Raw genomic sequence first — 22,263 nt, 5'->3', positions numbered from 1 at the left:
TTCTCTTCTCTCTAGGCCAGATCCTGGGGACACACAACTGTGGTTCAGGAAACTGACCAAGCAGCTGTCACTGAGATAAATTCATTTTAGTTTATTTTACTCTAAGTAGGCCAGAGTCTCAGCTTGTGCAAGCAGATGATAACAGATGGTACCACTCTGTGTAGGTGAGACATGGCCTGAACACAGAGGGAAGAGAAAGGACCTCCTTGTCAGTGTGGCTCTGCCTTACTGACTTCTGGCAGGTTTTTTTGCTGCATCTCCTCAGTTTGCCTGCCTGTAGAGCAGAGATAATATTTTTCAGTCCCTGGGGGAAGACCACATACATGAAGGACTTTGAAGATAAAAAGCCCTCTATACTTAGCTATTACTCTTAGCTTTACATAGAACCAAAGCGTGTTATGCTACCTAACTCTTTTTGCTGTGTCTCTTGAGTAATTCATGCATATCTAATAAACAAGAACTCGGAATCGGCAGTGTGTGGCCACTGTAGGGAAAGTGGATCTGTCAGAATATGCCTTACTCCTGGTTTTAGCCAGTGGGCAGGAAAATGTATTGCTAATTCTTGCAGGAGTAAGCTTTGTTTTTTCTTCAAGCTTCAGCTGCTGGAGCCATGTGAAAGACACGGGCAGCTGCGGCCAGAGGGAAAATGTCATTTTTCAGGGGATTTAATGATGCTAATTGCTGAGTTGAATACTGGTGCTTAAAATTTAATTAGTAGGAATGTCTCGGCATACTACAGGAGTCTCATTTTCCTGATCAGATGCTATATCGATTTAATTTAGCTGAAGGAATAGCTAATCCTTCTCTTGAGATAATTTGCCTATGGCAGAGAATTTTTACACTTCCAAGTGATCAACTACTGCCCAAACCTATAACTTCTTATGTTAGCATGAGGTAATTGCAGTTCTCCAGTCCTTACAGGTGTGATTATACATGCAGTGGTAGGGTTTATACAGAGACATCATGCTCTTGTTAGCCAGCTAATACAGCTGGAGCAAGGATCAAACTCTCAGATAGTTTGTGTTCCTGAAAGAGTCTCTGTTTGTTTTTTGTTTATTTGGGGTTTTATGCGTGTGTGGTTTGGTTTTAGTTTGGTTTGGTTTTTTTTCTTTGACAGTGTTTGATTATCTGATAAAAGTTACTACCTCTCACAAACAAACTAATAAAAGCCTCTGAGGTAGCACTAATCAAGGGCAGAAGTCACCAGCTCTGAAAGTGTAGTTCTCTGGATATAGGTCAAAGAAATCCTGTATGGACATATTGGGAAAAGAAGACATCTCTAACCATACCTTGTTTGTCCATGAGGTATATAAGACCTAGCTGATAAGGTTAATACAATGCTACTTTTCTGGCTCGGAGCAGGAGCTCAGAAGTGGTAAGACTGAAAATGAGAAACCTGTCAAAAGAGGCTGCTCAGTTGGGCTTCTTCTGGTGGTTGCCCAGGCAAATGCTTTGCCCTTGCTGTGGTCCCTGATGGCCCTCAGGGAGGTTCTGGGTGGGTACCTTGTGCCCTTTGTAGGTCATCATGTCTCACTGTCAAAACAAGAGAGAATTGAAAGTTCCTTGGAAACTATAAATGTTTCTTCACTGATCTGTAGCTTTCCTTTGGCTGTTTTGCAGCTGAGGCAGCTTTTGGGAGTGCTGTGCCTGCTTTTCCTCCAAGGTTTTACCTGACAATGACCAAGTCAATGGCAGATGAGAGATGGTCTCAGCTGGAGCAGTACCTTCAGAATGGTAAGCCTGGCTAGAACAACCTGATCACCTTTCATACAGAAGGGTAAAACCTTTGAGGATGTGTCTCTAATTATGACTGCAGGGTGCTTTACCTTCTATGCTCTGCTGAATAAGGCTGTGTCTAAAAGGCTGGGACTAGGCGTTGCAGCCCTGTCCTGTCTGGTTCACTGCCTGTAGAACAGCGGCATATCTTATTTCTCTTATTTCTGAAGCAGCTGTCTTTCTGCAGCTTTCCCAAAATGTAAAGGTGCAGTTTCACACTAAACTTAATTCACTTTAGCCTTCCAGTGGCAGCCTGTGGTCTGGCTTTTCACTGTTCTTCCAGATCAGTGAGCTGAGCTAACCATCTCTTCTGCTTCACAGCTGCCAAAGCTGACATGGGGCTGTGAGAACTCATGGCTGGTGGGTAAAAGAGGGAGGCAAAAAAGGCAGGCACTTGGACTGGTGGAAACATAGTATGGAACTGGGCTCTGCATCAGCCTCTTCCCTTTAAGAGTTTCCAGGTTGACTTGTCATAATTATAATGAGGTTGAAGAAAAATCTCAGGCAGAATGTGTTGTTTTATAAACTAGGTTTGCAGGATCTTAGAATGCATCTCGGGAAATTCATATAAGCCAGGAAATTAAATAAATAAAAATATTCAACTACCTCAAAAGAAGGGTGTGTGAGGGGATGAGCTTGAAGAGGTTTTGTAGCCTATGGCCTCAAATACTTTGTGCCAGGACTTGACTTACAAAACAAAACCTTAAGATTAGTCTTTAAAACTTGGTCATTATTTGATCTTTCTTGCTTAAGTATTCAACAGTTACTTTTGGCATTAGTGGCCAAGAATGACCATGGATTTATGTGGCCAAGCACCTTCCCGTAGTTTTGCTTTGAGAGAATAGCAACACTACATGTGTTTTGCACTTGTCATAGCTTCAATGATTTAACAACAGGCTAGTAAAGGTAGCTGTGCCAGAAACCAAAGGATAAGTAAAGTAGTTTAACCAACAGTCATGTATACAACTTTTTAGACGTTAGCCATCTTTTGGCTAAGTTTGGCTTCCTCCCTCCCTGTTTTCCTCTTGTTTTTCAGTTACTTTGGATTCAAATGTTACCAATAGTGATGTCTTCAGAGGTTTTTTTCAAAAGCTACAGCAGGTAAGTTTTGAATTTTTCAGCCAAATAGTTTGTTATATGAAAGAGTTGAAATATCCTACCTCCTGAGTTAAAGGCTTCCTTTGCTATCTTCCTTTCCTTGTGTTCTTAGAGTATTTCTCTGTCTTGTAAAGCAGTGAGTTCCGATGACAGAGTGCTCTCTGTGAAGCCTGGGTGGCAATAATAATAGTGGTATTATTGTTTTGTCCATATATGAACTTCTTTCTCACATGGAAAGAACTGTTTGCTTTGGTTTTATATCCTGTGGTGTATCTGATGAATCTAAACAGTTCCCAGAAAGAGTCTTTGTGAGAGCTCAATAGAAGGATTACACACATGCTTGGATTTTGCAGCTGTAAATGCTTTTTGGTAGTGTCAGTGCTTTGGACTGATAAGTGTATTGATGACTGCTGTGAAAATGTCATGTTCTCTTATCTTGCAACTGTAGTGATGGGCAGAATCTGGCATTGTATTTGGGCTGGTGCAACCTAGATAACTCTTGCAAATCCATTTTCATGTGGTCCATGACATGTATGATCCTTGGCAGGCTTGGATAGCTCTTGCTTGTGTCTGACTACTGCAAGGTGCTGTATTTCTCTTTTTCTCCCTTACCACCTCTCCAGCTGCTGTGGTTCTTATGAGGATAGTGGTAGTTTGGAGCAGGTGAGTGCAGTATGACTCCAGTAGTATTTTCAGGGATGGGATGCTGCTTACTTTTCTGGGAAGTGCTTGGCATGCTTCTGGTGCTGCTGTAACCCCACTTGTGGTAAGTTATTCTGGAGAGAGATGTTTTGAAGGACCATGTAAGAGGCTTGTGACTTGAGAGCTCTTTGCTTGCTATGTATGATTAAAGGAAGTTCAGAAACACGGTAGGAAATGAAGAAGTATTCCTAACAAATTCTAGAAGGGTTTTGCCTATGTACTTTGTAGATAAAAAGACAGTTTATTTGCAGTCTTTTAAATTCAGACCTACCAAAATGCTCAAGACAGTGAATTAAAAGTCCCTGTCAGATTTCTTTTGCAAGTAGTCTCTCTTTAGTTCTGATCCAATGCCTGCTATAGCCCTACGGATGACTCCCAGAAATTACTGCTGAGTCTTAATTACTTTTGATGAGACTGATAACAGGTCTGCTAAAGAAAGTTAAATCCATCAGGAATGCCTGCCATTTGCCTTCAAACACTGCCAATTGCTTTCTTTTTGGCAACATTCTGGCATGAAATAATTCCTCAAAATGTATGTTTGCAGTGTTTAAAGATGTCTTTTGGCATGCCAATAGATTTCTGTCAACACCCCATCAGAAATGATGTTGTATATTTAGGTTTCTCTGTACTACAGGCCCTTTGGTGAAGAGGGGTGACTTGATAAGCACATGTGTAATACTTGATTTATGGGTTATGTACATATGTGTTTGTGCTTATTAAGGCATGTGATGACTGTGCCACCAAAAGCAGTCAGTTATTTTGTAGAGTTCAAGGTAGGCACTAAATTATACCTTAAATGTTAGTACAAGGTTAGTACATTCTCAAGACCTAAAATTACCCCAAATTTCTGTTCTGTAATACAATGGAGTTTCATATATGATGTTTAGACTTACTGCTTGGCAAAGACAGGACTTCTCCAGCTTTTATTTGTTTACAATTTAAACTAAAAATGGTTGTGCATATGTAAATTACTGCTTCCTAATACAAATAACAGTAGTGCTTTATGTGTTCTTTCATTATGGCAAAGAACAAACTTCTAAGAGAGGTCAAATAACTCTGTGAGAGACAAGAGTGCGTCCACTGTCATTACCTGTGCACGGTGCCTTCAATTGGTGTAACTGGTGGCTGAATAAGTATTCATTTTGGCTTTTTGAAGAATTTCGCTCAACAAACTGGCTTTGGTGTGCATGTTCCAGTATTTATCAGTATACTGGCACTTGCGCGATGTTTATGGCAGAGTGATGAAATTTCTGTGACAGCATTGATGAAGACATGGAGCGAAGTTCATCTTTAAAGCACCTTGGTACTGTTCTTTCCTTATTCATTGTTGAAGATGTGTAGGCAGCACTTGGCATCCTACATGTTGCTTACAAGGGTTTCAGTGTTACTGCTACTTAGTATTGAAACCAGGCATTACCCCAAACTTGCTCTTGTTTATGTTACATTGCAAGAGGGATGATTAATGAAAGATTCGAGAATAAAGCATCATTAAAGTGATGAAATAGCATGCTGCTTTTATGTCAGTGGCATAGACTGGCTTTTATTAGGCAGTCTTGGCTACCTGAAACAAGTTAGTGCACACCTGTACAAGCAACCTGCCAGCTAATGTAGGAGAAGTAACAATGGAACCACACTGCAGGCAGTGATGAACAGGAAGCAGTTGGCCACTTTTCTGCCACCACAGCTATTTATTGAGCACAGATCTGTCTGAAGGTAAAACCAGCTTTTGTAATAGAAACCTTCAGTTTTAGTAGATTGAGATGGATGAGATTGCTAAGCTAGGTTTTTTAACTAAAAATTCTACGCTGATTTATTTTCACCTTGACTTGTATCTTTCATTATGAGAGAGAATAGAGCTGTTCTCTCAGGTAGCCTACTAGTGCTTGCTTTGTTTTCTTGGCTTGTCTTAAAACCAGCAGTATTTAAGCTTCTCACTGAAGAGATTTGTGTATGTCACTGACTGAAATAGAAGATGCAAAAGAAAATCAGACTGAATTTGAGACCCCTTTGGTCCTTGTCCTGTGTTTTTCTTCTGAATGTGAAGGCTGTGCAGAGATGAGCACTCCCTGGAGTGGGAAGGCTGTGCAAGGACCATGGCTTTACTGCATCTGCCTGACAGTAGTGAATATGACTCTTCTGTATCTGCTCTCAACATCATGCTAACCAGTTCTACCCCCTGTACCATGCCTAACAGGGCAAACTTTTCAAGTGGGGTCAAGGCCATGCAGGTTAACCCTGCTTTCCAAGCCCCTCTTTTGGCCCAGCAACACCTTTACCTGCTGCATAGGTTGTTATGGTTTGCTCCTTATAATAGGCAAGCTCTGGCTGTTTCCTCAGCAACCTAGTCTCATGGGAGGAGTTGTCAGGGGACAGGAGGGCTCCTGACACATGGGGAAGCAGCTTGGCACAATGGATGCTTTGCTCAGAGTGAACATTGCTGGAATATTTCCAATGGTATCATGTAGTGGAGTTGAACAACTGAACCCGTAACTTTCCTGCACCTCCACTCTTCCAAACTCTGCAGACTTGGCCAGTGACCAAGCTTCAGTATCTGCCCTGGAACCTGCAGCCCCTAAAGACAAATGACACAGTTCTTGCAAGAAGTCATTAACAAGATGTGACTTTTGTGGCTATGGTGTGCCTTCTTTTTCATCAGGAGAAAGACAGTACGAGCAGTTACGTGCAACCCTAACAGTCTTCTTTTAATGGAAGTCAACAATATCATGGTATGTCCCTGTATTAGGTGCCCATGGAGTAAGGTGGTTGATTTGGGATGTAGCTGTGAGGACAGTCATTATGCATTTATGAATAAAATTCTTGCAGCAGCAGAGGCTTTGAGTTAGTGATGTAGCAGGCTGACCTTTTCCTGTCTCTGTTGCTGGTAAACAGTAGCCTTTAGCATGTGCAAAAGGATTCAGGTGTGGGTGAAGGGACAGATGAGAAGTTTCTGAGAACTTGAACAAATAGAGCCAACCAGTGCCTGGTAACAGGCAAAAAGCAGGGTTCTTATGTAGTCCTTCATCAAAGGACTCTGTAATGTGCTTTTCCTTCTGAAAAGCAAGCATGAGGTCAAGAACTGAATAACATGAGAGCTGTGGTGTGTGTGCTATTGAAAGTATAGGTAAAATGAAAGCCAGAAATCTGCAGGTGTTACCAGGAATCAAAGCTGGTCTGATCATGGGTTGCATTTTGTTGGACAGAGACCATGTCTCTGATGATGCAGCTTCTTCTCTGCCCTTGCAACACACTCAGCAGGCAGTGGAGGAATGCATGTTCAACAGTCCTGTAACTCACAAATGGGTTTGGATGTGTATGTACACAAACAGGAGTCAGGCTGAATAGCTACAATTTAAGCACTGCTCTAAGAATGTTATTTCTTCATATCAAACCAGGTTGGGTTTCTTATTTATTAACTTCTATTTTAAAATTACAGCTGGCCTGAAATCTGAATTTCATGTGCAAAGCTCCCATTTCTTGTGTGCTGGTTGGGGGGAAGGTTTCTGGCATAGAAAACTCTGAAGAATTTTAATTCAAGGATGTCTGGTTTATTTTCCTATGTTAAGATTCAGTTCAGTGCCCTGACCTGCTGTTCTTTTCAACCATGTTGTAATAAGGGCCTCCATTCTCACCCTTTCTCCTTTTATGGCACTTGCTTCTTAGCTGAGCAACAAATCCCTTGAGAGTTTGCTGAGGGTTCAGGTTGGCATTGACTTCTGTTAAAACAAAATCACTTAATTTTAAGTTTTCTAATGGAAAACTGTGAGGAAAGATGTAGTTCCCAGTGGGGAACTGTATAATAGGTATCCCTTTTGGTTCCTTTATTTGCAGTTTTTAATTCATTTGAGGTTTTTATTTTGTTTGTTAAAAGAATTTGTTCTTTTCACCAAAACACATGGGAAGACCCTCACTGCCTCTATATTATTCTGTATTCCTATTTTAATGACTGATCTGTGCTTCAAGCTACAGGAGCCAGCAAGTGGGGAGTAGGCAGCAGTTCTGGATGTTACAGGAGCTTCTACCACAGGTGATAGCAGCATCATTAAGGGAAGATTCAAATAAGCAGTGCAAGACAGTGTCCAATCCTAGTTACATGGCACGTTCCCTGAATTTCAGGAGCAGTAGTGTAGGAAATGTGGAAAGTACTGCTGAACATGTTGGCAAAACATGGGGGGAGGGGGGTGGTGATGGTGTGGGAGTTGTGTTGGTGCCTGCTTTGAGTAGATGAGACAGTGACTCTGCTACTTTTTCCAAAACTACAACAGCAGCCTGTGAGAAGATCTGAACTTCTCTGACTCACTGCTGCAACTTCCTTTCAAGAGTATTTTTGTGTCTGTGTTGGAAGTGATTGGGATTGCCATGGGCATTTACTAAATGGATTATTGCTAATGCTGATAAATGCTCTTCCCTTTGTATTTCTACTAAACTTATACTGGATTCTCTTGTGTTGTTTTAGGGACATGTCTATTTGTATTTCTTCACTTAATACTGTCTTCTGCCTTACAGCCTGCACTGTTTCCTCCTTTTGTTTTTCTGTAAGTAGAATTTTTTTGGTCTCAACAATACTTTGCTGGTAAGAGGCTAAACACAAATATTTATAACACTGAACAATATGTGGAGCTTCTGGCATAGACAGTTCTGTCTTCTGTGCAGAAGCATGTGATAAAGTGGGAAGAAAATCCCCCAAACCCAATGGTTTAAGTTAATTCTTATTTTTGGTTTGCTGTGTCATAGCCATAGTAAAAGAACAGTGATAACAAGTTGGAGATAAGAAAGTAGGAAATTTGTCCCCAAGACCATGAAATGAAGCTGTGCCTGTAGTTCAACAGAGTCAAATAAGATAAATAAAGCAGTTTTTTGAAGACTGTAGAAACCACTGGATTGAGTATTAAACAGTGATATTTAATGTGACCATTGTAGATGAGACTGAGATTTTCTTTTCTCTAACACATTCTTTCTTGTAGATCTTCAAATTAATCTGCCTACTGTTAAGTTGCATGGTGTTCTTGGAGAACTCATACCATTAGGAAGTGGCTTGAAAGTGCCCTTTTTCTTCCTGTCATGATTGCTGAACAGTGAGGTGGTCAGTAGGGTAGGATGCTGTGAGGAGTGGTGCTCTTGGTGTGGCAGAAGGGTTAAGTGACCTTTATGTCTTTGACTCTTGGCTGCCACAGTGGATGAGGTGGCCTATACCCAGTCTGTGAAATCTACAGTAGGAGCAATGAGGATCTGGTAGAAGTAGGTGCATGAAGTCTTCCATGTCCTTTCCCTGTGGGAGCTTCAACTCACAGCCCACACTCAGAAGTGCTCACTGAGGTGTGTGAGCCTTTGCCCTCACCTTCACCCAGTACTTCTGAGGCCTGGGTAGTAAACTTGCTTGCTCTTTGTCAAGAGTCAGTGATGAGCTACATGTCTTTACCTCATTCTGCTGTTTGCATCCCATGTTTGTTCTGAGTTTCACATACATTTTTATCACATGTGAAATGTTTCATGCCAAAATATGTGCACCAAAGGCATTTGTAAGAAGTGTCTGCTCCTTCCCACTTCAGGAAAGTGGTAAAGTACTCAGGTAAGCACAAGATATGATGATCCTTGATGTAAGAGAGGGGCTTTTGTATCTCCACAGAAGCAAAGTAATGCTTATATTAATTAAGAGGAATGATTAGACCTGTCTCCTGGATAAAAAGGAAATTAATTTGAGGATAAAGATTAAATCTGTGTGGATCCCCAGAAGGACTCCAGCCAGGGCATTGGTTTAATGCCTTACGAAGAGGTTCTCTTCTTCTTTAATATGCGCAAACAGATGTGTAGGCATGCAGTTAGGTGAAATACTGGTGCCAGGAAAACCTGTGGGAAGTTTGTTTAAATAAAAAAGATAATTGTTTTGTTTTTTTCGCAAGACCTTTTTTCCCCACATATCATTCTACAAACTTTTGACAACATGTTCTTAATTTTTAAATGTTTTGGAAAAACAGTGCTTGCATTTGATCTTACCTTGAAATAACTCTTAAGCCAGAATTACTGGAAAATGTGGTCTTTCAGACCCCAGAAAGTTACCAGTATGAGCTAAGAGTGATACATCCTATTATGTTCTCCAGGGTAGCCAAAGAGAGGCAGTGGAGTACCCAGCATAAACGTCAGCCTTGCCACCCTGCTCTTGTTGATGAGGGAGTCAGGAGATGCTCCTATATACAGGCACCATGAAGACTCTGCAGCAAGATCCTGAGAGTACTTGAAACCTAAGGGCTCCCAGATCTTCTTAAGTACTCCCATATCTTCCACCAGGCTAGGTGGATACAAGAAATTAAAAATTAATGTTGCATGCAGTATGTATAATTGCAGCATTTTCCTCCACTATGAGTCTCAAGGGAAGTATCTCTCCTTAATGAATCAAGATGATAGGAAGACCGTTGCTGTCCTCTGGTACAGGGCAGTTAACAGGAAGAGGAGCTGCAGTGATGAGTTTCTGTCACCTCATCCAGAAGCATCCCCAAGGGAATTCTCAAACTAGTCTCCATTCTCTTGAAAAAAGAAACTTGATTTCTTATACATAGCAAGGCATGGGGCTTTCTGAATTTGAGTTCAGGAAAATCTTTTAGAGAAATACAAAGTCCTGATATAAACCCAGTGGAAGATACCCCATTCCTGTGCAGTGCCTCACTGTTAGAAATGCATGCTTTACTTCTAGTCTGACTGCATCTATGATCAGCTGACAGGCCATGGATCCGGCTTCTGTACTTCAGTTTTCCAGATTGTAAATCACCCCTTTATTATGTCTATATATATGACAGTTCTCTGAGGTCACTTGAGAGCTGTTTTCTCATGACCTAAATGCTTTCAGGTTTCTTCTTATACCCTGTCCCTTTGTGGTGGCTTTGAATCTTGGGCACGGGCACTGGCACTGCACAGTAGCAGTGGCTCTGTTAAGATACCATAGCTTCATTATTCTCACTGGAGATTTTCCTATTTATAGGTACAGGGGTGCATTTTTTAGCTTTTGGCAAGATTGTGGCTTTGAATACTTGCATGCAGCTGCTTATCCACCTCCTCTTTTTGGAGTCTCTACTTCCTAGGACAGTGACTGCATCATTCCTGCAGATGCTGAGACACTAACCTGGGCTCAGCTTAACTTCAAAGTGACTTTCCTCTAATTCTGCAGTATCTTCCCACTTGTGGTTCTGCATATGTTTGGGTGTTTCAGGGGTTTTTTTGGCATCTACAAGCTTTAACAGTAATTTTAGTAACTTACCTTACTTGTTTACTAAACAGTAATCTGAATTGTTTATTTTACTTGAGTAAATAGGGAAATGGAGCATCAGCATCTTCAGAAGAGCTCCAGCAATATGAAAAGCAATAAAACAGTGTTGTGTTTCTACCTAACAGGATACATTTAAGATCCAAACCGAGAGAACCTTTTTGGATGTTTACCTCGCTGATGGCAGCAATATTAGACTTGAGATCCAGACATTGGACACTGCAGAAAGAATATTAGAGGTAATGGGTTTCTAGAATTATGTTGAAACTTTCATTTCTGAGAAGTGGAAAAAAAGATAATTTCAGTCAGGAAATTATAAAAGACTTATTTGAAGACATTCAAAAATACCTCTGGTGCTTTTTGAGGGGTTTATTGGGGTGGGAGGCATTGCTCATTTTGCACATGCGTGTTTTTGGTTCTTGCACTTGTCCATAATTTGCTTCTTCTTAATGTTACACACCCTCTGCTTCTATGGCATTTGGCTGTCAAATTCAGATTTCCTTCCTATATGATGGAAAAGATATACTATTTCTTATAGGGACACGCTCTTAATTAACTCTCCCTTTTGGCTTGGCATAGTGAAAGTGCTAAACATAGCACCATAGAATCGCAGAATAGTTAGGGTTGGAAAGGACCTTAAGAAATGATGGTCTAATATTGACTTACGTCCTGGCTGATGCACTGCTGTTAGAACTTGGTGTGCAACTGATATGTTGTGTTTTTCTGCATACTTCTCCTTTACTTGTTTTGTGTCACAGAATCATTTAGGTTGGAAAAGATCAAGGAGTCCAACTGTTAATCCAGCACTGCCAAGTCTACCACTAGATCATGTTCCTAAGCACCTCATCTACATGTCTTTTTAAATACCTCTAGGGATGGTGACTCCACCACTTCCCTGTGGAGCCTGTTCCAACGCTTGGTAACCCTCCCCTGATGTTTGCTGTGGAACTGTGGGGCTTCCTGTTGGTGCAGTTCAAGTACTGTGGCCCTGGGATGTCTGTAACAGCTGTTGTAATACATACAGTAAACAATTGCTAGTTGCATTTTGAAACCAGGAGCAACCAAACGTTGTTTATACAACTGGTTGGCTTGCATCTGAAACTTTCAGATGGGGCTCCCTTCATACGCCAGGAGAGGGGGAGCAGTGGTGACTGCATGTTTTGTGTATTTGCATATGTGTGTGCACAAGCAAGGCTGAAGCCTCTGCCCTGGTTGCTTCCATTTCCTAATCTTTACAGCAATAACAAAGCATACACCTGCCAGATGGGAAGTAATTTTTTATCGGAATCTGAAACTTCCTCTCATCATGCAGGAAACTGTGACCTGTATTTCTGCTGTGCCTTTGCAGTCTGAGTTTGTGGAGGTAGTTCTCAGCTGGCCATAGGTACAAGCAAGCTGAACATGTATTTGTTCTCCTCCATCAAGCTGACATGGTCTGGCCATGTCAGATACATGCAGTATCTGTGCACAGTTACCACGAGTTGGATAACACAAGGTAATCCCTTGCTGGCTTTGTTCTGCCCTGGGGTTTGCACCACCTGAGGCAATGCTAGGACTGGTTCTTCCATGGGAAGGTGTCAGAGTTGGCCTTAGACCCTGCAACAGGAGACTTGCAGGAGACATTGACTGTCTTTTTTTGCAGTGCAGGTAGATTTTGCAATGGTCACTCCCTAATGTCCTGGTGCTCAGGCAGCATATACCAGCTTGTGCTTTGATCCAAGAAATAAAATAAGTCACATCCTACTGAATGAAAGATGTGTGTTTGACATTCCTGGGAAATGCCATCCAGTATCCTTAGTATTATGCTATGAAGGGGACTTTTTAGCACAGAGGCAGAAAGAATGGAAGACAGTGCTGCTAATACTCACTTTTATGTCTTTTGTACTTTCTGAACTTCTGTAACTCTCTCCCCATTACATTTGGTGTCTGAGCTGAGTGTGAGGCAAGTGATTTTTATGCTCTGCTGCCCTCTCTGGTAACAGCCCTCATATTAACAAGTATAAGGAAAACCTCATGAATGTGTTCTTCAATTTTAACTTGGAACAGTTCTTCCCAACCTATATTTAGCTCAATGTCTACTTTTTTCCATGCACAAAAAACATGCCTGCTTTTTAAACCAGCTGAAGAAAACCCTTCTGAACTGTGGAGATGATTGAATTTACAATGCTACCATTGTGACACGGAGCTAGAAGTGGTTTGGGATGGTCACCCTTTGGAAGAAGACTGAAAACCAGTATTTCCATCTTATGCTCAAAGAAAGTCCTACTTCTTTGACCACAGCATGAGTCCTCCATCAGGTTGCACAATCTGCCAGATGAGCTATGACAGGAGTATTCTCAGGGGTGGAAAGTTTTCTTACAGTTGCCACACCACTTTCCTGAGAGATCTCAGGAGATTATGGTCACTGCAGGATTTAGGAATGCTCTGATGGCACTGTGCTCTTTTAGGTTATGGCTCCTCTGACTTATGCTTTGATTTTTCAGGACCTAAACCAGACCAAGACAATTTCTCCCGTCTGATTCAGCAGTTTCTGTGCTCACCTCTGCCTGATTTTTCTGTCTTCATTAATCCACTGCTCAGCTGGTCCTGCAAATAAGTTCATTTTCTGTTGGTGCTGCTTCATCTTCTCTGAGAGGGCAGTAGAGGGGCCACAGCAAGCTAAAACAAATCCAGATGTCAAGCTGGATAGGATTTTTTCCTCTGTATGCAATAATACAAGCTCAACAGACCTCAAGTCTGCTCTCGTCAGAAGCCCTCTTGCAGAATTGTAGAACCCTGCAAGTAAGACCAGTGCTTTCAATAAATGGGCAGGACTTTTAGATATTTCCTAGAAAAACAGAGGACTCTATCAGCTCAGAAAATGCACACATCCTGTAAACATACATATTTGTGATGCTCCTGAGCAATGTTGTTAGCTCATATAGCACACAGTGCTCACTGTACAACAGGATGTGAGGATTTAGTAATAAAGATTTGGAAGAACATGGCAGATGCCCTGTGTTAGAGGATACTTAAATGCATAACAGAGCAGTAAACATTTTCTGGTTTGTTACATTTTTATGTTCTTTTGAAAATTAGAAACTCCTTTTTTAAGTTTGAAACTCCTCACAAACTCAAATGCTGCAATATCGGAATGGTTTTATTTGTTTTTAAACAGGCAATTAAATGGGACATAAGGAAAAAATTGAAAACAATTAAGTTAAGGAAAAGAATGTTTAATACTTTTAACATATTTCTGCTAATGGATAGCTAAGTTCCTGATCTTCTTTGTTTTTAAAGGTTAAATTGTGCAAGATGGGGCTATCAAGAGAATTAATAGAGTATTTTAGCTTATTTTTCTTTCAAGATCATGACAATGGAGCACTCTCTGGTAAGTTTTACATGGTGCTTAAACCAGCCCTCCCTTAGATATTTTGCTGTCTGAAGTGACTGACCCTGGAGTCTGAATGGAGCTTGTATGAAACTGCTCAGGCTGAAAGACCCACATTGTGTGATAAACCCCCTCCATTCCTCTCTCCACATAGCTTGGAAAGAGTAGTAGTGGGGAACAAAGTATGGCAGTATGTTGTGTGGTGCAGGGGTGAGACCTTCACATACAAATATATTCCTTTTGGTTTACACAATATGTGGCAACTTTACCACATGGGAACTATTGGGTGTATCTTCTGGGTAGGTAATTAATCAGATGGCCATACCTACATAAAACAGTTCTTAATTTACGGATCACATGCTGAGTTTAACAATGGGACAGGAAACTCTTTTGTTATATGTATAAACAATGTCTGTGGCTTACTTTCCTTTGTATTATGACATGTTTCCTTTCTTAACTGACAGAAATGTAAGTTTAACCACGAGGGTTCTGAGCAAGCTATATCTCAGGGTTGTGAGTCTCTGTGGTCAGTGTGAAGGGGCTTTTCTGCCCTCATTGGTCTGTTGATGTCCTGTTTCCCATGTGGGCAGCTGTGTGGATGAGGCTGGATACAGACCTGGGATGGGATAGGCTTGGGTCACATCAGGGAAGTGAACACAGTGTTTGTTACTGACTGGAGAAAAGTTTGGCTTTGCAGCCTCTCTGTGTGGCCTTAACGAGACATTTAGCTTTTTTTCTTCTCATTGGTATAAAGGTGTTAATGCTCTTCTGAACCTTTTCTAGATGAAGGTCCAGTAGTAAAATCAGGCTTACCCAGTGGCATGGGAACTTTATTCTCCTGTCTATTTGATATGTTGTTCCCCTGCCCCCTTCTCTCTATCTGTGAAAGGTATCTCTGAGTATACAGAATCCTTGGCTATTACTGTGTCTCATGTATCTAGATATAACACGTTTTGTATACTCTTCTGTGGTTGCAGATGGAATTATTTTTGCCTTGCATTGAGATATAATCAGATACACAGCATAAGATAAGTCTTTCAGTTAATTACATTTCTATGCATCTTTAATATTCCTCATAAATACGTCAAGTCCAAATGTAACCCACAGTCCACTGCCAAAAAATGTTTAATGCTTACACGCTTAAAATGACATGTTTAGGTGTTCTGCTGAATTGTGGTATTAGCTTAGAAATAAATGGTTACAGGTTTGGGCCTTTAGACCTTTTTAAGAGTGAGCAGGAAAGTAGTGACCTCTGAAGAGTGACGTGCTTTTCTTGCTGTACGTTAGTTATACTGCTTGTCTGGTGTTCCAGTGTTCAAGAAAAGCACCAGTCCTGGAAGCTTGATTCAACATCTTTTCAATGCAGAAACATCTATCCTGCTTAGCTGTGTTCTGAGAGAAGGATATTCTGTAAGAGCATAGTCTAAGGGAGCAGAGATATTCTGTAAGTAATAGAGCTATGTAAGTTTACACTTGAGAAGTGAGGAAGATAACTAACCTGTCTCCATGCTTTACTCAGTATTTAATTTTGTTAAGGTTTTTCTCCTCCAAAAGGACACTGGTAACCAGCACTAACTGATACATGAAAGCAGTGGGGCTGTTTCACTGACTGTCTCTGGTTTTTCTTCTTTTCTCAGTGGTGAAAAAAGTGGCAGAATTTGAACTTCCTTTTGTGAGTCTTCAGAGCATGAAAGAGTTGCACTGTAAGCTTGGGATCAGAACATGGTGAGCAACAAGCTTAAGAGAAACTACTAAGATGTGTGTTCACTGCTATGAATGGAGAAAGAAATCCCTTGAAAAACTTGGCTACAAAGTCTTTAAGCCTCAGCAACTTCACTAGTTTTCTCTGAGGCCAGTTTGTTACTGGAATTGGCTGGCCCTGCAGGTTTTGTATTTTATCACTGCAGCTAGTTATTCCCTCTATTCTTTCAGAACCTATAGAGGTGCTTTGTGGCTGCTTTCCTCCTAATTTTTATACTTGCATAATGCAGGCATCACAAATTGGAATATAGTTGTAAACAACATAGAAAAGAACTTTAAGTTCTGAGTTGCAAGCTGTAACTCTGGGCAGAGAGAGGTTACTTTATATTGGAAGTGCTCATTTCTATATGCTAATACAAAAGGTACCTGAGGCCATAGCTTGAGCATTTCTTTTGGTAAGTGGCCTGGCTTAAGCAGCAGTGCACTCTTTCCCTTTCATTTGCTCAAACCTCGGGCTCCTCCTCAGTTACGCTGGTAGAACTGTGTGGCAGACATGGTGAGCTGGAGTGGTGAGCTAGCCTGGCCTAAAAACAAGTTGCTGGCTGTTAAATTATTTGGTTTTGCTGGCCTATTTTTGGCCTGGGTCAGTTCCCCAGTCTTGTTTGCTGTGCGGCAAACAGTCGTGATGACTGGTGGGTGAGGATAAACCCCGGGGACAGGGAATCTGGTGCCAAAGTCTTGCTTGTCAAATAGTGCCCTGGGGGTGCAGTTAGGCAGTATAGCTGAGCCTGGCTAATGGCTTACAACTGTGATTGTGGCCTGGTCTGTTCCCTACAATGAGGAAGAAAAAAAAAAAGGTTTTTGCATGCTTAGTGAGTTGTATTGGCTGCATCAAATGAGTGCTAGAGCAACAACCACGTTTGGGAACAGAAGAGGAAGAACAGACCATATCTTTTGGTGACAGCAAACATTAAACAACAGAAACTTATCTGATGCTTGTAACTTGTCTGGTTTAGATCTGCTGGGCTAGAGCTTGACCTTTGCAAAGCTTTCTCTGTTTCCCTATATGTGCCCTTATAAACTAGAAAACCTAGCAGCCTAATAAAAGAACTGTGTGGTTCTAAGACATGACAAAGTGACTGTCTGAGGAGATACTTCTCCCCTCATGCAGCTGCAAAGCACAGAGGTAGGAAATGGCAGCCCTGGGGTGGTTTGTGTGCTGCCAGAAGTGTATTGCCTGCTCAATGTAATGCAGCTGTCCCGCTGTATTCATACTGTCATGTAGACTCACCTAAGCCGCCTTCCAGAAAACAGCTCAAGCTAGCTGTTGCAGCATGGCACTTCGATAACTGAGTATTTAACTTGCTTTGTTGCTGTACTGCAGCAATTCTACAGTAGCTGGTATTGCAGCTGGCTGGTGTACTGTCTTGTACTTCAGCACTGCAGCGTGGCACTGGATGCTCTGGGAGTCTTACCAACTCTTATGTAGACAAACCCTGAGTTGTTTGAGAAAAGGAAGAGGAAAGTTTTAGTTCTAAACTGCAGCTGTTATGTTTGGTACCACCAAACTCAAGGTGGAGAGATTGGATCACCAGACTTCAGTTTATTTCCATTCTGCTACGGTTCATAAAGAATAAGCATAGCACACACTTTAGAGGCACATCTGGGTTTTGTTTCGTTAATCTGGTAATGGGATCTTTCCAGGTTGTGCTCCCATCATATTTAGCTGAAAAATCACAATGCCATATTTAGAAGCATATCTACATATTTTATTGCTTTTTTTTTTCCCCCGTTGGCTTGGAAAAGGTATATGGATCCTTCTGTTGACACACTGCTGATGGATTGTACAGCTTCACTGAATTTGCTATATATGCAGGTAAAGCTGAAAGGTCTTTGTAATTTTGAAAGCTATCTTTCCAATATTAATATTTCTTGAAATGTTTGTAAATGGTTCCTGTTTAGCACTGCTTTGTTGTGCTTTTCTAAGTGCTGGGTGTAGCTGTGGTTTGATCATGTTCCTTTTCCCCTCCAAAGTCATGTGCTAGAGATTCTAACTCATCTATGTTTTGTGCATGGGGAAAGTATTGCATTAAAAGGACATATTTAGGATATTTAGGTATCTGTTTCCTCTATTTTCAAGTGTATATAGATGTGTCTATATCTGTAATATGTAGGCACTCTGCTATGCTGTGAGAGCATTTGATTTCTGAACTGTAGGTGTGTTGAGATGTACTAGCTTTGGAAACTGTTAATTCAGGAGGAAAGAACAGTGTGGAGTGAACTTGACCTAAAATCAAAGGCCTTGTTTAAAAAAAAGCTCTGTGTGTGTTTCTAAATGTTTGTGTGCAAAAGGAAATACATTTTTGTTGACTTCTCTGGCTATTTTAAAAAACTCTCTTTAAGGCAATCCAGGAAGTTGAGAGGAATTGGGTTAAACCAACAGAAGAGCAGATGCAGGAACTTTGATTTCTACAAAAAAAGGCAAACAAAGTAAAGGTAAAATGGTATTTTTAAAAATAACATAAACAGATCAAAGGGGTGGTTTTTGAAGCAATGATGTGACTTTAAAAATAGAGCATGGTTTTGTGGAGTGGTTTGAGCTAGAGAGCCAGGTCTCCCATCTCCTGGTTAGATACTGAGCCACCAATAGAAAAGGAGGTTACCATCTCTGCTAGCATTTTAAAATATCCAAACAGAATTCCTTCGATCCCGAAGGTTAGCAGGAGGTTTTTGACTGTGAATGCTATTCATTATTTGCTGAACTCGGGTGCAAAGGTTTGTCATCCAGGTTAGGAGATCAGATGGAAATTCAGAGTGCTGGGACTACTGTTCTCATAGTTCTTACTGGTTAGTTTTTGTCTTCCTATCATCATATCTCACAAGCATCCAAAAGACTCAGCTCATATTCAGTGTGTGTGTGTGTTTAGAAATGAAGTTTCTAAATCTGGACTGTGAGTGCTGTTCTCTGAATCAAGCACTGACATACTGTGGTGAATCTCTGTCCTCCCAGGAGAAAGTGTTAGGAATCTGAAAGATTTGCCTTTATAAGTCACTAGATTTCACTTGCCTTTACAGCAAATCACTTCAGTTCTGTCTTTTTGGTGCAGTTGCTGGAGCTGATTCGAGAAATGCAGTTCTATGGATACATACGGATTGATCCTTTCATTTGTGACTATCCAGAAGAAGGCTGCTCAGGTGACATCTTTGTCGGCAACAATGAGATTCACTGCTGCATAAAACTGCCTACTAACCAGACCAAAGAGGTCAGCTTTAAAATCAACAGGTTAAGAAGCTGGCAGGTTGCTTTTCTTGTAAGTACTTCACTGATTCTGTATCTGAATTCATTTTTTCTTCACGAAAACTAAGGTAGTCAGGGAAGGACAGATCTGGGGAGAAGGGGTGGTCTGTTTTAAATCCCTTTCACTTGCCCATATTTCCCTCCAAACCTGTTCTGAAACATACTCCCTTAGCAGCCTTTATAGCAGTAACCATCTAGCTTTACTCTGCTATATTTCTCCCTTCTGTGGTATTCCATGTCATATTTTACCTGCCACTTTGCTTTCCTGTTGGAGGTAGAGTTGTCAAGAGAGTTTTGCATGGGAGCAAAACAACTGCTTTAGCCATCTTTAGGCTTCTAAAGACTCCCTCGTCCTACCTGCCACTTGCACCCTCACTGAGAAGTGTGCTGGTACAGATTTCAGCTGCTTTATTTATATGCTATATAAAACGAACCTAATTGATTAATTCTGATTTAAGGCTGAACACCTTAATGTTGCTTTTAGTAGTTTCTTCTGTCCATTGGCTGGTTTTGGTTTTGTTTTACAGGGTGCTACAAAGGATGGTGAAGAAGACACTCTGGAGCTTAGATTTGAGTACAATGACTCAGGCACATGGCAGTGGATAATTTTGTACACAAAGCAGGTCAGTTCCCAGTCCTTTTGGGAAAGGATCAGCTTAAAAGGTATCTTCAACCATAAGGAATCTTCAGAAGTGGCTGATCCATCTCTACCAGAGAGCAGCAGTGATGCTTTCAAGCAGGTTAGCCTGGCGACAGAGTTATGTGGGGGAAAGCATTTGAGTTCCTAGTATAAGGGCAGGAGAATTTTTGTTTTCCACTGAAGAGAAATGTCTAGCAATCAGCAGCAAGCCTGGGATGGAGTGTGGACAGGAGCCATTTATATACTGGTCTCAGTAAATATCCAAAATCATTAATTGGTCAGACCTACCTAAGGTCAAGGGCTCCCATTTTCCATAAAAATCTTATTGTTCAAATATAAATATGCCATGTTAGCACAGGTTAATGGAGGGTGTGAATATGTGACATCGTAAGTATATATATATATTTTTTTTACATATAAATAATTCTTAAATGAGATTTTATAGGATGCCTGTCCTCCTACTGTTTTTTCAGGCAGCTCTTTAAAGAGAAAGATATCCAGGAATTCAAGTCATCCATCTGTGGTTATGCTGCCTAGCAAATAATCCAGACTCTGCAGTATCAAAGACAGCACCAGTCTCAGTTTAGGTACAGAGCTTCTATAAAAAGTGCATAGCCTGCTATTCAAGTAAACTGCTTCTCTTTCTTGCCTCTGAGACCAACCCAGCAGCAGAAAGGAGTTTTCAACTAAAATCAAAATGCTTAATTTATCACACATGACTTCTGAATTCCAGGGTGATGATGTAGTTCACACAGCTATTTAGTAAGTGTTATTTTCCTTCCACACTTAGATTTTATGAGAACATGAGCCATAAGCAGTAAGCTTTCTAGTTTCTTTTGCTGCTGGAGGGAAAAAAAAAAAAAACCCAAAACAACAAAACCAACTTAATTCAGTACAAATTCTCTGTGAAATCCGTTAGGGTGATGCTTGATGTACTGACATGTTGATTAGCAACCCTGTGTCCCACTTTGCTCAGAAGTGTGAGGAAGAGCTAAAGGCCAGAAATATGCTTCTTTGTGGAAGAAACAAAGGTTTGATGCAAGAGCCCACTGCAGAAAATGGCATGACTGGATGATTTAGAGCTTAACCAGAGATGGTTCCCCCTTTCATCACTGATGTTGTAGAATGTTTTGTCTTCGATTTATCTTTTGGTGCTTGACACCCTACCTGAGATGCTGCTTTTTGGAGAGTAAACAGTGAGGTGCATCTCAAGGGTGCAATTCAGAACTTAACTTGGGCTGCAGTATCCCAGAAAGTTGTACATGCTTATCAGACAGCCTAAGGAACTAAGAACAACACCACTCCTCTCTGAGGTGCCTTTGTTAGGTACCCAATATGTGGGATGAGTGCATACTGCTCTGTTCATATTAGGTGTGCAAGATATGACTCTGAGATGGTCTACAAACAGCTGCAGCCGTCTCATGTAACCACCAGGCCTTCAGTTTTTGACAGTGCTGAGTGCCTGTGAACTCCAGCTTGCTTCATTTGTTGAAGTGGTCTTGATGCTTTTGATTAACCTTACTTAGTCCTTGGTTTAATTAAGCAGCCTTTAAGGTAAGAGCCACAGACAACTAGAGAGAATAACTTGCCTTACAAAGCCAGTCATAAAAATTCTTATTCTTGACTTTGAGCATTACTGTGAGGGTTAGTCATGCTGAGGCTGGGCTTTAAGCAACTGCAGCAAATCTGGTGCACTGTGAGGATGCTAGGCACAGAGTAAAATGAACTGACTCAGGGAAGTAGTAGTTCAGTATTAGGGACTGCAGTTTTCTGGTGGAGGACAAATGGAAGAGTCGAGTACATCTTTTACTAGAAGAAATCAGAATGTTCTGTGGTTTATCCTCTTTAGGCCTTTTTGCTCAGTAGCTGCTTGAAGAAAATGGTATCAGAGCAGATGATAAAGGCAGCCAAAGAAGGCCAAGAAATGGTGAGCATGTGTGTTTGTTGGTGTCAGAATTTGTATTTAAAAGAAGCCTGCTACTCTATTTCAAATGTGCTGAGAGAAGTCCCATTGAGAAAAAGAATCTTACATGTTCTAACATTTCAGTAGCAAATGAATTGACTAAAAAGTACATCTTTGGTCAGTTTTACAGAAATAAACCACCTTTAACATTTAAAATGTTATCATCAGAGATTTAATAATCTGTTTTGCCTTCCCTCCTTGACTTAAATTTTTGCTGCATATGATAAAGGATATCTATGGCATAATTTTTGTATGTTCAGCACTACCCTGTTGTATCCATTTCTGGCTTCTGTGTTTTCCCCCCACTTTGCTTGCTTGCTCCATCTGCTGCAATGTTAGACCAATTTGAGATCTGTGACATTCATACCGAGAAACATTTTGGTTTTAAATAGAAGTGTTAATTGAATGAAATTCAGGTTTGTAGCCAAAATACTTCTGCTATATTTTGTGTAGCCTTTAAGGA

At 40.9% G+C, this 22,263-nt stretch overlaps 1 protein-coding gene across 1 annotated transcript in view; it reads left to right on the top strand.

The window, feature by feature from the left end:
- The window catches only part of SNX31 (sorting nexin 31), a gene marked incomplete at its 5' end in the record, with an annotated part of 28,145 nt that overhangs the window by 3,909 nt on the left and 1,973 nt on the right, over positions 1–22,263 (top strand). Inside the window, 12 exon segments of the mRNA XM_080639614.1 lie at positions 1,621–1,627; positions 1,630–1,734; positions 2,813–2,877; positions 10,957–11,067; positions 14,108–14,198; positions 15,836–15,923; positions 17,706–17,775; positions 18,303–18,362; positions 18,366–18,395; positions 19,007–19,210; positions 19,725–19,820; positions 21,687–21,764. Coding sequence (XP_080495740.1) covers positions 1,621–1,627; positions 1,630–1,734; positions 2,813–2,877; positions 10,957–11,067; positions 14,108–14,198; positions 15,836–15,923; positions 17,706–17,775; positions 18,303–18,362; positions 18,366–18,395; positions 19,007–19,210; positions 19,725–19,820; positions 21,687–21,764 — 1,005 coding nt within the window.

The sequence above is a fragment of the Psittacula echo genome (assembly GCF_963264785.1).
Source record: "Psittacula echo genome assembly, chromosome: 2".
In the NCBI taxonomy this organism is placed as follows: domain Eukaryota; kingdom Metazoa; phylum Chordata; class Aves; order Psittaciformes; family Psittacidae; genus Psittacula; species Psittacula echo.
Note: the sequence above shows the minus strand (reverse complement) of the source record. Positions and strands in the feature narration are given on the sequence as shown.